Source organism: Anser anser, assembly GCF_964211835.1.
Source record: "Anser anser genome assembly, chromosome: 15".
NCBI classification, from domain to species: Eukaryota; Metazoa; Chordata; class Aves; order Anseriformes; family Anatidae; genus Anser; species Anser anser.
In genome coordinates, this window is record NC_139736.1 from 101,863 (window position 1) to 117,821 (window position 15,959).

General features: G+C 39.1%; 2 protein-coding genes across 3 annotated transcripts; one reads left to right on the top strand and one right to left on the bottom strand.

The window, feature by feature from the left end:
• Nucleotides 1-60: 60 nt before the first annotated feature.
• GNPTG (N-acetylglucosamine-1-phosphate transferase subunit gamma) lies at nucleotides 61-10,201 on the bottom strand (the record flags this gene model as incomplete). The annotated part of the gene is made up of 11 exons (XM_083800569.1): nucleotides 61-815; nucleotides 1,359-1,440; nucleotides 3,547-3,675; nucleotides 3,946-4,028; nucleotides 4,531-4,645; nucleotides 6,221-6,314; nucleotides 7,281-7,364; nucleotides 7,471-7,525; nucleotides 9,678-9,745; nucleotides 9,956-10,010; nucleotides 10,084-10,201. 11 exons carry the CDS (start codon nucleotides 10,199-10,201, stop codon nucleotides 706-708), a joined length of 993 nt encoding a protein of 330 aa, XP_083656695.1. The 3' UTR covers nucleotides 61-705.
• TSR3 (TSR3 ribosome maturation factor) lies at nucleotides 10,184-14,289 on the top strand. Of its 2 annotated transcripts, none has more exons than XM_083800570.1 (6): nucleotides 10,184-10,317; nucleotides 10,395-10,611; nucleotides 11,454-11,647; nucleotides 12,454-12,627; nucleotides 13,899-13,962; nucleotides 14,040-14,289. In XM_083800570.1, exons 1-6 carry the CDS (start codon nucleotides 10,200-10,202, stop codon nucleotides 14,158-14,160), a joined length of 888 nt encoding a protein of 295 aa, XP_083656696.1. In that variant the 5' UTR covers nucleotides 10,184-10,199; the 3' UTR covers nucleotides 14,161-14,289. The 2 variants fall into 2 exon arrangements, with proteins under 2 accessions (XP_083656696.1, XP_083656697.1); XM_083800571.1 differs by having other exon boundaries at nucleotides 14,045-14,289.
• The last annotated feature ends 1,670 nt before the right edge of the window (nucleotides 14,290-15,959 follow it).

Genomic DNA, 15,959 nt, shown 5'->3' on the forward strand with positions numbered 1-15,959 from the left:
GGCGGCAGGAGGCGGAACGGCGGGCGGGGGCTTGCTGGGCATCCACCGACTCCTGCAGGAATGTTTCCACAGGCCGCGTTAGCGCGGTACGTTTTATTGTTACATTCGGAGAACTGCCACGTGTTCGCTTAACACGACTATCCCGTAACAAGTTGGTCTTTTCAGAGCAGCTTTCCTTGAGAACCTGAACAGTTTGCCCGCTATCCGTGATTACATCAGCCTCGGAGCTGAGGTGGATCGGGTTGCTTCCTATGCACTGCTGCAGCAGGAAATTTTTATTTTTTCCCAGAGTCGGCACAGAAAACACTTATTTTAGTGTACAGGTGAAGTAATGTGTTCCGAGTATTGTTCCTTAGTACCTTTCATACAACACTTCAGAGCACTGGTATGGCACTATTTTGTATTTGTGCCACTTGTTACCATGCTTGATCAAAGAAAATAAAGCTGAGGCTGGAGACACAGGATCTGTAAGCCTACACCCAATACCTGCCTGAGCACAGAAGTTTTTACAAACTGGCCACCTGATCTTAGTAACAGCAAGGCCTCATTCCATTATGTTCCTTTTACTTTAGGGCAGAAATTCCGAAAGTCAAGAATGCTCACAAAAGGTAAATCATCATAGTGTCATTATACACATGCATCCAGCTCGACGTTTCACATGAAGTTGCTGTTTATCACTCAAGTTTCTTCATGCACGGTGTCATGCTAAATTCCTGTATCTCCATGCAGGTGTTCATCATTCTTTGACCTGTTAAGAACAGTTGTCTCTGCAGTTGCCCCTTCATGATTTACATGTTCAATACTGGTATTTTCAGCTGTAATATTCAATATAAAACATCAGTTACTTCCACAGAACACAGAAACATTCTTCTCACAGAATTCACTAAATAGTTTTGAATTAAGTCAAGCAGCATAAACTGTGAATTCTGCTTTTGATTAGTGTTCTAATCAGCAGTAAGTAAATAAGCTACCATGCAAGCAAGTGGAAATACTGTGCAAGTTACATAGTTAAAGCACACGAATACATTTTATAAAAATTCTAATGATTAATTTTCTCTAGAAAAGAAAGACAATGGTTTAAAAGAAAGTTTCTCAAAACAAGAAGAATCATGGCAATCACTGACAATAGCAGTCACAGCTCTTCTGAAAAAAGAAAAGCTGAAATTTCAAGTCATCAAGAGACTTTTTGGGAGCAAAAGTCCTCTTGTGCAGGTATCAAGATCTAGGTACTTTTTCAAAGCTGCATTTAATTTTCCCCCTATGTACAACAGATTATTTAATCCTTGCTGTAGCCAAAACCAATTAGGTACACGCATTCTAAATAGAAAACAATGAAAAAGAATCATACAAAAACTCACCAGAATTTCCTTTGTATGCAATACTGTGCTGACTTAGTAGATCTTTAAGGATTTTTATTTCTTTAGAAAGTTGCTCGTATTCCTAGGAAAGGAAATATTAAAAGGTTCTCTCATTCTCCAAATATATAAAAATATAACATGGAAGTTTATCAAACAATCTGTCTGTGCAGAGCTATTACAGCTTTTGACCTAATGATCTTAAACTGCTTATTCTAAGAACAAGGTACAAAATTATTATTTTATATATATATATATATAATATTTTATATATATACACATATATGTATATATATATATACACACACACACACGTTTTTTTCTCCCCTTGTCAAAAAAGGGGCCAGCTTTTATGAATCTGAGAGTAAAATCTAGGAACGCTTCCTGTAACTAACACAGTTACTAGCACAGTTACCTCCTCAAACTAGCATTTTATCATATCACAAAATTACTTTAATATGTTTGCTACAGCATCAGCCTTATTTAAGTTTATATTACAATGTCAGTCTGGAAATTTGTCACCTCAGCTTTTGACCTACCAACTTCATCTTCTTACTTTCAGCAGTTTCTTTTAAATTACAGAGCCAGGGATTGCTTAGCACTTTTCAGACTCAAACCACTTATCTGAAATACTGAAGAAGCATATTTTTTCCTTTTTTTACCTGACTCACGAAAGGGCAAAGGATGAACTATTTAAGATTCTATGGCTAGCAGAACAGCCAAGTTTATGTCAATTAAGCTTTGCTAACAATTAGTACTTCCTTTTTGGCACCAATTAAGTTAAGTATTGGAAAAAAAAATACTTGAATTTTCCAGCTCCTAACAGTACAACATCAAAATGGTTATCTTTATAAAGGTATATATAGCTTAGCCTGTTTAGTTCGCTGCATTCAGGAATTCACATAATCACACAATTACAGAATGGTTCAATTAGGAAGAGACCTCTGAAGGTCATCTGCTCACCAAGCAGGGCCACCTAGAGCAGGGTGGCCCAGAGCAGTTATGGAGTCTCCCACCTTGGAGATAATAAAAAGCCATCTGGACATACCTTAGGCAATCTGTGCCAGTGCTCAGTCACCTGCACAGTACAAAAGTGTTTCCTGATGTTCAGATTGGAACCTCCCACGTTTAAGTTCTTGTCCTTCGTCTCTTGTCCTGTCACTGTATGCCACTGAGAAGAGCCTGGCTCCCTCCTCTTTCCACCCTCCCTTCAGGTATTTATACATTTACTTATACATTGAGAAAACTCACACCTGAGCCTTCCCTTCTCCACACTTAACAGTCCCAGCCCCTCCCCCTCAGCCTTTCCTGTTAGGAGAGGTATGCCGGTCCCTTCAGCACCTCTGTGGCTCTGGCTCTCTCCAGGATTCCTATGTCTCTCTTGTACTTGGGGGCCCATAACTGGACACCATACTCCAGGTGTGGACTCACCATTGCTGAGTAGTGGAAGTATCACCTCCTTCGAACTGCTGGCAGTACTTTGCCTGATGTAGTCCAGGATACCATTTGCTGCCTTTCTGGCAAGGACACACTGCTGGCTTGTGTTCAATTACTAGGTGGTGGTTTGTCCTTGCCACATTTTCAAATAAAACGACAACAATGGCTTCTCTGCATTACAATTAATTTCCCTTCGTGCTCTTTTTTTGATGTTCAACATGTGCTCTTTTAGGCTGAGCACACTTTCTACCTCTATCTTCCCATTTTAATTCTATTGCAGAAGGGCTATTCACACATATCAAAGTCATTCAGAAATAGAAACACCTTATATCATTCTACCTTTGAATGCAGCAACAACAACCACATGCTGGCACAAGTCTGGGTAACAATCTGCACAGAAAAGCATCACCATTTCCAAGGCTGACTGCACATTTATAATGTCTGTATCTCCAGACTGATATTCCCTGTGAAGAACGCTTGTAAAGTGTTCATAAGTCATTACCTACACTAATTCCTACATATTCCTTCCATCTTCCTAATGGCCATTCAGTTATACTGGTTTGTTTTTGACTGGAGGGCTAGAACAAAGATATCAGATTACTCTATTTGTAAGTAGACCATTACCTAAAGAAAGCAAAATAGATAGCCCCTTTAAAAGATTTCAGTTAAATCTTGAGTATGTACACAATGCTGTCACACTGAATCATACAGTAAAAAGGTGGCAATTTCACATTGTAAATATTATGCTCTATACCTTATTGCACTTCTCCACTGTTTCAAATTGCAGACTTATTTTCTTGTTCTTTTTCTCAACTTCCTTTTCTTCTGTTGCTTTTAGAAGTCCTGCTTCCTCAAATATTCCTTTCAGTATTTTTTTGTATCCCTACAAAAGAAAGTTTCCAAGAGACAATAAGTAAGTCCACCTGACACTCACCTCTGCTTGCAACTTGCACTGGCTGTTCCAATTCCTCAAGCTTCACTGTACAAAATATTAAAATTATCAATTAATATAGCAGTTAGAGATTACAGAAAGTACTATTAGCCAACTGCAAAATAAATGCAACCATTCCAAGAGGAGAAGCTGCAGAAGCCAGGTTTAGCTATTTGACAATAACTATTCTTCAACAAATAGAGCTTGAAGAAATTAACAAACCTGTTCAGTTATTAGTTGATCATATAGAAACTGCTCTGCTTCATCCCACTTCCTTTGTAGTACTTCAGTCAGAGTTGGATAAACTGAAAAATGGAAAGCAAACCATGTCCTTCATTAGTTAAGTGCTTCTCTAGTATCAGGCATGTGGCTTTCAAGAGTTGGCGTTAAACTTAAATTCCACTTCACAGATTTAAAATTTCTGACGAATGCCACTGACTAAGTTTTTCTCTCATTTTCAGCTGTAAGGTTATATTTTATTCTTTGTTGAAAATAATTCTAACTGGGCTCTCCCTTTTTGTGATGTAAGTAAATGTGCCGATACTACAGGATTGATTCCTATGACCAGTTCAAAAAAACAGCTGCTATCATTGACTGGTTGAATATTACCAATGACTTTTTTTTTTTTTTTTTTTTTAAGAAATATCTATTTATTATAATGATTGAGATTTAAAATGCACAGCATTACATATTACATGTAATTCTCATTGTTATCAAATTACAAACTCTAAGATCCTAAAAATTTACACTCTGAAGTTCGTGTAATAAGCCTGTAGTTCCACACCCAAATGATTTTCTAAATCTTACCTAAAAGGGAGTGAGGGTGGCACACAAGAGGAGTTTCAAATGTCAAGGAGTAAACACAAGTACTTGGCTCAGACACATAAGCCAATTTATTGCTCTTTCCACAAACAAGATGAACCTAAATACCAGTAAAAACAGAGATGAGTAAAACACCTCCACATTCAACAGGTCCAGCACCAGTGATCAATTCATTGTCTTCCAACATTAACAGAAGCATTTCTGCATATACCGTTGTCTCAAAGCTTACAGTGCTGTCACCCATAGAAACAAAAGCAGAGATAGCGTATCTTACAAATTAAGTTACTTTCTCAAACGTGACAATTCTTTCCTCTAATGGGGAAATGATCCCCACCTATCATTGTTCTTTGGACTCCCAAGCACCATAATTCCAGTAAGAATGAGGGTAGAAAGGAAGGTAAACAGGACACCCTTTAGAACTTCCTCTGACTTAAGCAGAATTCATTCTAAAAAATTTAGTTATGACCGCTGTGCTAGACAACAGCGTCTTCTTTTTACTTTTCAAGAGAACAATACTCATCTGGACATTAGAAATTTGTTGTAATCTTTAGAATTTGGCATCAGTATTTCACATATGTTCAAAACTAAATGCCAGTGAAAGATCTGAATACTAGTACCAAGGGTCATGCAAGAATAGTAACTCCTTCTGTAGATTTATTTATTTCCCTATGGGAAATAAAGATGTTAGCAAGGCATCTCTACTGCAGTACAAAACATTTTAACCTTGGCCAAGATATATTGTCCCTTATCTCTTCCCCTTAGTTTTTATTCCAGTTATATATTCCTCTGTCTAGTACTGTATTGCCAATCATTGTTGTAATAGCTAAGTGTCTTCTACAAGAAAATAAGCCCGTTGTGAACTATACGGTATCTTCAGCTCTCTGTGATAGTCATCAGGGAATATGAGGTTAATTCATTGTATCTATAAATCTGTATAACACTGAAATGGAATGTAGAAAAGAAAAAAAACATTAATGAATAAATTGAGAAAAGACACATGCAAATCATGTGTCACACTTTGAGCAAGTCTCAGACACCCTTCCTAACCCTTCTATCTAGTTGAACAGTTACTTGGCACAGAGACAATCTGAATGTGAAAAGGAACACTTTAACTACTCAACAAAATAGGATTTAAATTTTTTTCTTTAAATTGTACTCATACCACAATCTGTTTCTAAGGAGTTGGTTCCTCTACCACTTCCCTATCTTTTATTCTTTCCTTAACTCTTCCTGCATGCCCTCTCAAATTTTTTTTAATACCTAGCTTCTTGGCATACTGTTGTTAACAGTAATTCTGTTCCCTCCTTTTTTCTGGATGTTCTTAAGCACAATAGACTAGCAGCCTGAATCCAACAAATAACACTTCTTGTTTATTTTTCCTGACACAAATTATAAAGCACTGTACGTTTCTGACAGCGATGATACCACAGTATTCCATTCTACCAAGGAAAAGAGTTAAAAGTCACCAGTGATAGCACATAATTTAATTTAGCCAGAACCTTATTCTGATCTCAGATTCTAACCTCTGTCCATTCATGTAGTTGCTATCAGAATCCATCTTTACATTTTATAGTGTATCTTAAACCATGAACTCTTCCACGTAGGAATGCTTCAGTTTGTAGAGTATGTAGAATGCTGTCTGAACTAGCATCATTTAAGTGTTTCATTATTATACCTTTGTCTGTCTGCTCTTGGTTTCACACGAGTCTCCTTCCCTCATCCACATTCCAACAAATGTGTTGTTGTCAATTTCCCATTCATGCCAGATTCTGGAAAAACAGAACCTCATTTTACTTCATGTTAATGGAAAGAAAAATGTGAAAACTCAGGAAGAAATACAGGAATAGCCTTACAGAATTTCAAATTAATTGTATGCGCTTCATTTTTTCTTGTTTCAGTATTTCACAGAATCACTGAAACACAAAGTTGGAAAGGACCTACAAGAGATTATCTCGTCCAACCGTCCTCCTATCACCTATACTACCCACTAAGCTACTAAATCATCTCTCTTATTTCCATTTCTTATAGCCAAGACCTTACAACCACTTAAGTTTGTTAGCCAGGTTGCTACATAGGTCGTATCAACATTATTTTGAGAGCGGTTTTGGATTTTATTTTATTTTTTAAAGATGATGTTTAAGGTCCCTTCCAACCCAAGCCATTCTAAGATTCTATGAAAATAAAAGTAACAGGTTCTTGATTCAAACTCTGCAAACATCAATATACAAAATATTTAGAAAGGCAGTAACTTTAAAGCAGTGCTCTGTCTTACTGTGAAATCTTTTGGGTACTCAGTGGTCTTTGGATACCTTGGGACACTTTTGAGGATCTACATCGAGTCTTTTCCTACCTTTTATTACATATGTTTAACACAACCACTAGGCATAAGTCAGTCTTTTTATTTTGTACAGTTATACACAACTTAAAAGTGAAAATAGTTAAAAGACATGAAAACCTTGTTAAGATGAGTTATACATTATTGGATTTCTCATATGAACATATCATACTTTCAGTTGGCCCTGGTTATTAATAAGCTTCCAGTTAAAACAGGAGGTTGGTGTTAATCTACAAAAAAATTGAGTATTTCAAGATGAAGTAATTTTATGCATAACACCTTGGGACCTTCGAAGTCCTAATATGACCCATAAAAGAATATTGAAGCTGCCTTCTTTTTGTCAACACATAAAATGGTCTACTAACAGCACAGATAAAACATACAGGTCTAAATGCCTCACCCTAAAATCCCGCTATAGGCATTCCATCGAAAAGTCTGTTCATGCTGAGTGACATTATGGAAAGGACAAAACTCATACTTATACCTTAAAAAAAAAAAAAAAGGAAGAAAGGAAGAAGAAATATTTTAGATGGGAATTAAGAACTGGTTTGTTCCTAATAAAAATATATAGTCAAATATTCATTACTTACGTGGATTCCACAAAACTGAAACACTTGCCAGCAAGCCTAAAGAGATGCACGGGGCCTAAAAACACCACAAAATGTCATCAAAGAAGAGTTTGTTTCAGTTAAATTCAAACAAGTTATTGTGATGACAAAACTGTAAGGAGTAGAATAAATTTAGTTTTCCGCTGTACATAAGGAAATCCTTACGGACAACTTATCTTCTATATGGATTAAGTCCCCACTAGTACTACATTGGTCTGTTTCATAAGCTTTAACATATTTTCATCTTCAACACTCAGTGAAATAGTTTAGCCTCTTTCTGCAGCAGAAACAAGAAACCTGAATACAAATATCTGGAGGCCGGATGCATAAAAGGAATCATCAGTGCAGATATTGTCAAAATCTAATATTGAAATCAATAAAACTTTTGCTTGACAGCTGTCTGTCCTGAGTCATACAAACTCCTCAAATTTACGCCCATAAAACCCTTTTGCTCAGAATGGTGATAGTGTTGCGTATTCAAATTTTGCTGAGATTCTTAAACGAGACACTCCTTTTTCACAGTTGCCCTTCACAGCCTAATCCACATAATATTCAACAAGATGATTTTTTTCTGTCCAACAGGTCAGCAGCTACAACACTCCTCTAGAACTGACCATTCCAACGCTGCTGTCAAAAAAAATCAATACAGGTAACTTGTCATTCAAAAAAAAAAAAGGCCAAAAGTTCTGAACTACGTGCTACGGAACTTATTTCAGTGACAGTTATTTAAATTCATTTTGCATGGAATGATTAATTTTTTTTGAGGAAAGGAGAAAAAAAAGAGATTACAAAACAAAATAAGATAAAACAAAATAAAAACACCCTGGACTCTAACCCTCCACTGTCAGGACTAGATAACCTAAATTTTTCCAAAGATATAGAGAAGCATTCCTAGAAGCAAAGATCAGAACACTAGAATCTTGCCCTGCAGAAGCCCTAACCACTGGGGTATTGGCAGGCTCTCTTTCCCATGTCATTTTCTTGACCAATAGATTTTGCATTTATTCTACAGATTATCACAGTCTTGGATAAAGGATTTGCCCCTCTACAAAATGTAGTCTGTATCTTAATGAGTAGGATGCTCCCCACATAGCAAGAAAATCAGATTTTAATGTCTCTGAGGAACGCACTAAACTTGCACCTTCGTTTCCTGGGCAGACATTCTAAAAGCATAATCATAGGAGGTATTACACCAACCGTCTTGTAAAAGAAAAGACTAAGTCAGTTTTCCATGCTAAAGAAATAATTGTGCAAGGCAAGGTTCCACACCCTAGACAGTAGGTCCATAGTCACTCCCAATTTTTGGCCACATTTAAGTTCCTATGTCCAGGAAAGAAGGATTTTTTACGCATTGTTTAACTTTTTTTCCTGATCTTTTTGGCATCTTTCCATTTAGCATTCTCACCGTTATTGAACCCATTTCTAACTAATTCACTTTTCACATGCAGTATATACAAAACACATGTATTTGATTTGGTTTGATGAATCATTTCACATGAAAATAAGGATAAGCATGTTCAGTGTCACCATACGAAAATGCCTTTAGTGAACCTTAACCCGTAAGGAGGTTTAGGTCTGTACCTGAGATTAGGAGGCAACAGTTTAAGACATAATCCATTTACTGGCCTTTCATACTGTTTAGTGTTTGTAATCAGCGGGCATTTTATTTACTCTCCCCCAAAAGAGCCTAGAAATTTTTTAATTCTTGTTTATTTTGCTATAGTGTTGGATTTATATTACAGCTTTGAGTTGGAAGTTGAGCCTCTGTGACTTCTTCCAAGACTAGTCTTAGAGTCGTTTTAAAAACAATTGAGTATTAAGTACCCAAATCAGATGCCAAGATACCTTACATATGCCAATCTCAAGAATGCTAGAGATTATTTCAAGAAGGCGTGAATAAGGATTAGACGGTTCTGTGACTCCCTCAAACAATAAAAAATAAAACATACGGACAGCACTTTGACAAAAGCAGTCCGAACAACTCTGGGATGTGGAACACCAAAGAACTCAAGCGAGGTTTTGACCCTTCAGAAGGACAATGAAGTTTATTTGGTCACGTTTATTTTCCACGACTCGCAATATGAGAAGTAAAACTAGTCTTTGCCTGCATATATTTGAAGCAAAGTGTTCTACAAATGATTGTCACAAAACGATGAAAACTGTACGGAAAAGGCAACGCTCGCATATACCTGATACTGCAGAAGGGGGCATCTTCGGCTGCAGCCGGTTTGTCTGAGGCAAGAACGGGTTATTCAACCTTTCGAAAGAACGACAGTTACAAGCTTAAGACCGCGTTACGCCCCCGGCTGTTGCTTCACCCGCACCGCGCGCGGCGGTCCCTCCTCGCGGCCCCGGCCCGCCCGCCCGCTGCTCCGCCGGGGCAGGGCGCGGGCTGCCGCGCAGCGAGCGGCGGAAGGACGCGAGCCCACCGGGTCCGGGTGGGCCGCGGCGAGCGACGGGCACGCACCCGAACGTATTCGGCTCCTCCACGACCTTCATCTTGCCCGCCGCGGCGAGGAGACCTGCCGAGCAGAGAACGGTTAGCGGGCGGAGGAGGGGCGGCGGGGCCGACCGGCGGAGCGCCCGCGCCCTCACCCAGCGCCGCGCCCACCACCGCCCGCAGCAGCCGGGCGGCCGCCATCGCCGCCTCCGCCGGAAACGGAAGCGCGCGCCGCCGCCGTCGAGCGGCCGCGCCGCCCAGCCGCGGCAGCATGAGGCGCGGCAGGCGTCCGCCGCGGCCCGCCGGTGCCGCTGCCCCGCCGAGGGGCGCGCGGCGCGGCCCTCGCAGCCTGGACACCTTCGCTGCGGAAGCGGAGGCCGCGCTGAGAGGTGCGGGAGCGTGCCGCGGGCGGGGCGCCGGGCGGGACGGCTGGCCGCTCCCGACTGACGCGCGGTGCTGTTTTCAGCTTGCCTGGAGGGAGAGCGAGGGGCTGAGGGGGAAACCCGGGAGGCGAAGTTCCCGTGCCCGCTTGCCATGTGGGAGCTCGGACACTGCGATCCCAAGAAATGCACCGGGAGGAAATTGGCCCGGAAAGGGCTGCTCCGAACCCTGCGCCTCAGCCAGAGATTCCCAGGCCTCGTTCTCAGCCCTCTAGCTACCGTATATGTTTCTCCAGCCGATAGGTAAGTCGCTGATGAGGCCTACGTTCAAGGGATCTCACCGCCTGTTTGCGATGCAGGTGGAGGCTCAGGCTGTGTGGAAGAGCATTTGGTTCAAATGTTATTGTGATGCTCAGAGACTGCATATTGGTGCATTAGGGAGAACGTTTTAACCACTGGCCAGAACTGTGCAACAGGAGAAATTTGGCCTTCTGTTGCATTACATTAATTATTGATGCATGAGAATGAGAAATACAGCCATTTTACAAAGTCCAGTTACGATTTCTACACAGCTGGAGTTAGGTGAGAAAAACATATGTGGATGCATTCTCCACCTGTACGATCAAAGTATGTGGTTTGTAGGTTAATGTGTTCAGAATCACGTGGGCCTATAGCTACTCTATTCAGGTTCTTAGGCTTTGGCAACACAAGGCATTAACTATAACTTATTTTGGAAGAACTTTGAGAATGTTCTTCAAATGTGTCTGCAGAATTTTTATAACAATGTATTCAGAGAAATATTAGTCTTTAGAAGCCAGTTGAGAACTTAAATCTGAACTTTGATGTTCTCTTAAGAGCGCCAACGTTACTTTTAACTACACTTTTCCATTACATTTTAATCCTTCAGTTTTGCATTTTCAGTTTGAAACCTTACTTGCTGTATGCAGTTTCTGAAGAAAAACGTATTGTCCTGTCTCATTGCATCTGCATTTTAATCATTGTAAAATATATACTTTTTATTGACAAAGGGGGAGGTATGCAAATTGGTCACCACTATTAAGTGGCAATTGGAATTGTCACTTTAACTTATTTTATCAATACAATTACACACATTTTTTCAAATACAGTGATGTTTCTCTTCCCAGGCATGTCATTGCTCAGAATGGAATTGCAGTCATAGATTGCTCATGGGCTAAATTAGAAGAAACTCCATTTAAGAGAATGAGAGGAAGTCATCTACGGCTGCTGCCTTACCTGGTGGCTGCAAATCCTGTAAATTATGGCCGGCCGTGCAAGCTATCTTGTGTGGAAGCTTTTGCTGCAGCTTTTTGCATTGCTGGTAGGCTGCTTTGTGTTAAATGCGAAATACGTACCAGAAATTCTCATGTCCTTCATATAATGAGGAGATAATCTTCGATAGAATAAACTGTAATGCTGACCCAGTGGTCGTCAGTTTGGTCTTGCATTTATAATGAGATAAATTGTCTAGTTTTCTTCCAAGTGCTTGTACTTGGTAGCCATTGAGGTATCTCTGGGGAGGAGTTCCTCATTTACTAAAGAGGACACGTGAACTGATGATCCAGGTTTTGTCAATGTGGTACTTAATGTTAGAAAAATTCTTGAAAAAAAAAAAAAACTATAGAGAAAACAGCGTGATTCCTTGGTCACCTCTGTCTTCATGAGAGGTTAAAAGCTGTTAACTGGGTGCATTCTGATTAAGAACAATAAAAGAAATTGCCCCCTCTGGAGCTGTTTTGCAAACTCATCACAGAGCTTTCCTGACAACTGAACAGACTTCCTCTACTACTCTGCAGACAGATCTTTCCTTCTGAAAATATGGTACGTACAACTGCTCTTTTACTGAAGGACTGTGGGAGCTATAGCCTGAAACGTTACCTGTACAAAATATTCTGATATAAGACTTACAAAACAACTATTAACTTTTCTTTAATTAAATATTTCAAGTTAAACTGAAATTTTTAAAAATCCTTGATTTTTTTAATAATTGGAATCCTTGAATATTGAAAAAATGCTGGCAAACATCTCATTGCTGTAGCGATACGTAGGTAGGTGCTAAACTTAGAAACCAATAAGCTGAGTGAAATCTCACACTGTAGAACACTGATAATTTATTTTCTGTTAAAGGATTTTCAGACCTAGCCACGCTTCTTCTAAGGAAATTTAAATGGGGGAAGGCATTTATTGACTTGAACAGAAATCTCTTGGAAAAATATGCAGCTTGTCATTGCCAGGAAGAAGTGCTCGGGGTTGAAAAGGATTTTTTAACCAGTGTCCAGGAAACGAGAGAAGAAGAAATAGGTAAGAGGAAAAAAGAAAAAGCAGAACCCTTTTCCCTCCTCTTTCTTTTCACGAGTCTCCTTCCTATTTTTTCCTTCAAACTCATAAAATATTGGTAAAGAAGAGCTTTGTTGACATAGGTCATTGTCTTTATACTATGTATTCTCTTATAAGCAAGTTTATTTTTTTCAACCCAAAAAGATGAAAGACTGTAGCAATTTAACACCTATAGTAGTGTATTTAAGTATTTAGCTGAACCCTGGAACAGGTACCTCAATTAAATTAAGGATATTAGAGAACTAAGGAGTAAAAATATATGCATCTTCCTCCTTGTATCTGCAAAAAATAAAAACAGAGTATGAGTAAAGAGGACTAGTAGTTCAGCAGGCCTGTAAGAGAAATACAGGCATATAGTCTAACAGCAAGTTAGAAAAGGAAAAACCTTTAATTGATATATTTATATAGTCAATAACAGATGTTTAAAAGCAAACCTGCATAGATAATGAAAGTACCTTATACGTGGAGAGTAATTTACCGGTGTCTCAGTATTTTAGGTTGTATTCACAGACGAATGCTTGGTCTTACTCAAGACAGCACAGAAAAGACTGTATCAAAGCCAATAAGAGACCATATGAAGACACGTTCCTAATCAATTTCTGTTTCAGAGGTGTTACGTCCAATAAAAATAGGACAGCGGACCTTACTGTAAGGAGATGGAAGACAGGCCCTAGTTTCTCTCAACTTCAATCTCTTCATTATGACAAATTAGGCTGAATAAAGTAGTCCTGTTTGCTGGAAGCCTAACTACAGTTCATTAAACTGAAGACAGATATTAATGGGCAACATCACAATGCTGAATAAGGCAGACTTCCCCAAAGTCCTGTGTATTTTTTTGGATGTAGTATCACAGCTGCCATGCCTTGTAATAGTTCTCCCCAGCTGAGCAGACCAAAGTAAATCTAGCATTACTTTTACTCAGCAGTAAGAGCTAGACCTCACCTTTCCGTAGCCGTGAACTAACTAGATAACATTTTTAGAATTAGACAATTCTCAGAACATGCATGTTTTCTTACCAAAAGTCTTAAAAAAACCTATGTGCACAGTCTGACTGTCCCTCAAGAGCTACTACAACTCCTTGGGAAGGGAAACTCATAGCAGTAAGAAGACTGGAATGTGGAACAGGTTTTGGCCAGGCTGCATGTCTTCCCCTCCCTGCCAACATTTTGTTTTCACACACGCAAAAATAAATAAAAAGCCTGCTTTATCAACATATGTCCTTTTTTTTTTTTCAGATCCATTTGATGTTGACTCAGGAAAAGAATTTTCTAATCCCAATAGACCAATCAATTCCCCAGGGTAATAAAATTTAATTTAAGTATTAATTTTCTTACCAGAAATTGTTGTACTTTTATAATCCTGAAAAACATTTCCAGAATAGAAGAAAGTAATGAAGAATCTGAGGACGACAGTGTGAGCACTCCAGATGGTGTCAGTGAGAGCAGTAACGAGAGCAGTCCCGAAGAAGATGGCACTGGAAAGTTTCTGCAACAGTAGCCAATAAAACTATTTGAACAGTTAATATATATAATATATATATTAAAAAAAACACACTAAAATAAGAGCACCCCAACAATCATAAAGAGTTGTAATATCATATATAAATAAATTTTCTTGTTAACAATGTGACTGCTTTGTGGGAGTATGGCCATGGGGGTCGACAAACCCCATGGTTGGTGATAACATCGGGCTCTTCAGGAACGTAAAGAGTTTAGAGGGAACGAAGAAGGGCGATTCAGGAGACGCCTCGCCGTCTTGGGTTGCTTGTTCTCCGGCCGTTAAAGCATGGAAGTTGCTGGGGGTTTGCGGTTGCCGGGCAAAGTTGTCGACCAATGAATAGTTAGTGGAAAAGGACTGCTGTGGGGCAAATAGTATAAGGGAGCGTGTCCTCAGTAGGGGAGGCAACATGGCTCATGAAGTTATGTCATTAATAAAGTAGCAGCAGTTACTGATCCTAAAAGAACCCTGGCGTCCGCGTGGTCATAAGGCCACGCTTCTTCACCTGTAAGTGGGTACTTAGCAAACATTTGTTTAGGTGAGCCTCTAATCTCAGGTTACATGTGAGTTTATAAATCTAATGATGCATATAAAGGTTTTAGGTTATTTAAGTTTTAGGTAATTGTTTATGGAATGCTTACGTTAAGGTTGCAAAGCCTAGTTACGTAGGTAAAAACTCATTATAATGAATGTTTCTCGTGAGTGATTTATAGGGATTAATTCTAGTTACTCATACATTGTAGAAAACAATTCTAATTTCTGAAGTATATTTCAGCTGGAAAACACGACTAAGTTATTGCCCCGTTCTGAGCATTCACCACTTAAGGAGCCTGACTTTTTTTTTGCAGGCTTAAGCCTGCCATATACATTCATCTAGTTTAGGGTAAACAAAACACCTAAAAGGAAAAATGCTTCCTCGAATTGTTTTAAAACCTCAGTATGTCTTTTCAGTAACATCGTTAGTTTTTAATTTACTCAGCTATAAGCAGTCCCAAGCAACATACACTTGAACATTTCATATTCATAACTTCACCATAAAATTTCAGATAGTATTGTTGAACACGCTATCTGGCTGCATTTGCATTACTTGAAATAGCTCTTAGTCACAAATGTACATTGACCCTTAAAGGCCTGAGTAAGAGACTCAAATTAGCACTGGTATCTCTGTTCACTTCTCCATATGCTTGCCTATTTATATAGTCAAAGTGGAGCTGTTAGCAGATGTATCCTGGTTTCTGTACATTTAAATAGAATGCTCTTCTGAGTATCCAGCACCCAAGTGGAACTTAATCTTAGGTTCAAGATTTTAAACCTAAACTCCATAAATGCTTCAGCAGAATTGGATATACAGTCCATATTACCTTTGCATATGCAACTTCTTCAAGCCACAGCAAGATTTTCACCTGTTAACTTACTACAGATGAAATTCTAGCTCTCCTGGATGATGCAATTGAGAGTTACATCACCAGTTTTAGTAGTACAAATATTCTGTTTCCCTTCAAAAAGAAGTTCAAGTCAATAAACCTAACACGGAATCTTTTCCTTTAGCAGTTCCTCAACTCTCCCACCCCAGTTTCCCAAATGAGATGTTGCAACAAGGACTTCTAGATAGCGAAAAGGAAGCAATCCTGCATTTTTTTTAAAGGACCGAGAATAACAAGAGTGTGCTAACTACTCTCATTTGAGGGAGTGCTTTCATTTTACAGAGCTCTCACAATCAGATGCAAACAAATACAGCAGATCTAAAAGAAGGGCTGTATCACACTTCAGATAACTCAAGTCTCTAGTAGTAACCAGTT

What these genes read in the sequence shown, in the direction of transcription:
- TSR3 (XM_083800570.1), top strand. Translation starts at nt 10,200, where the DNA reads ATGAGGCGCGGCAGGCGTCCGCCGCGGCCCGCCGGTGCCGCTGCCCCG. An exon ending in TGCAGCTTTTTGCATTGCTG is followed by an intron (nt 11,648 to 12,453) that starts GTAGGCTGCTTT and finishes TTTCTGTTAAAG; the next exon opens with GATTTTCAGACCTAGCCACG. An exon ending in AGACCAATCAATTCCCCAGG is followed by an intron (nt 13,963 to 14,039) that starts GTAATAAAATTT and finishes AAACATTTCCAG; the next exon opens with AATAGAAGAAAGTAATGAAG.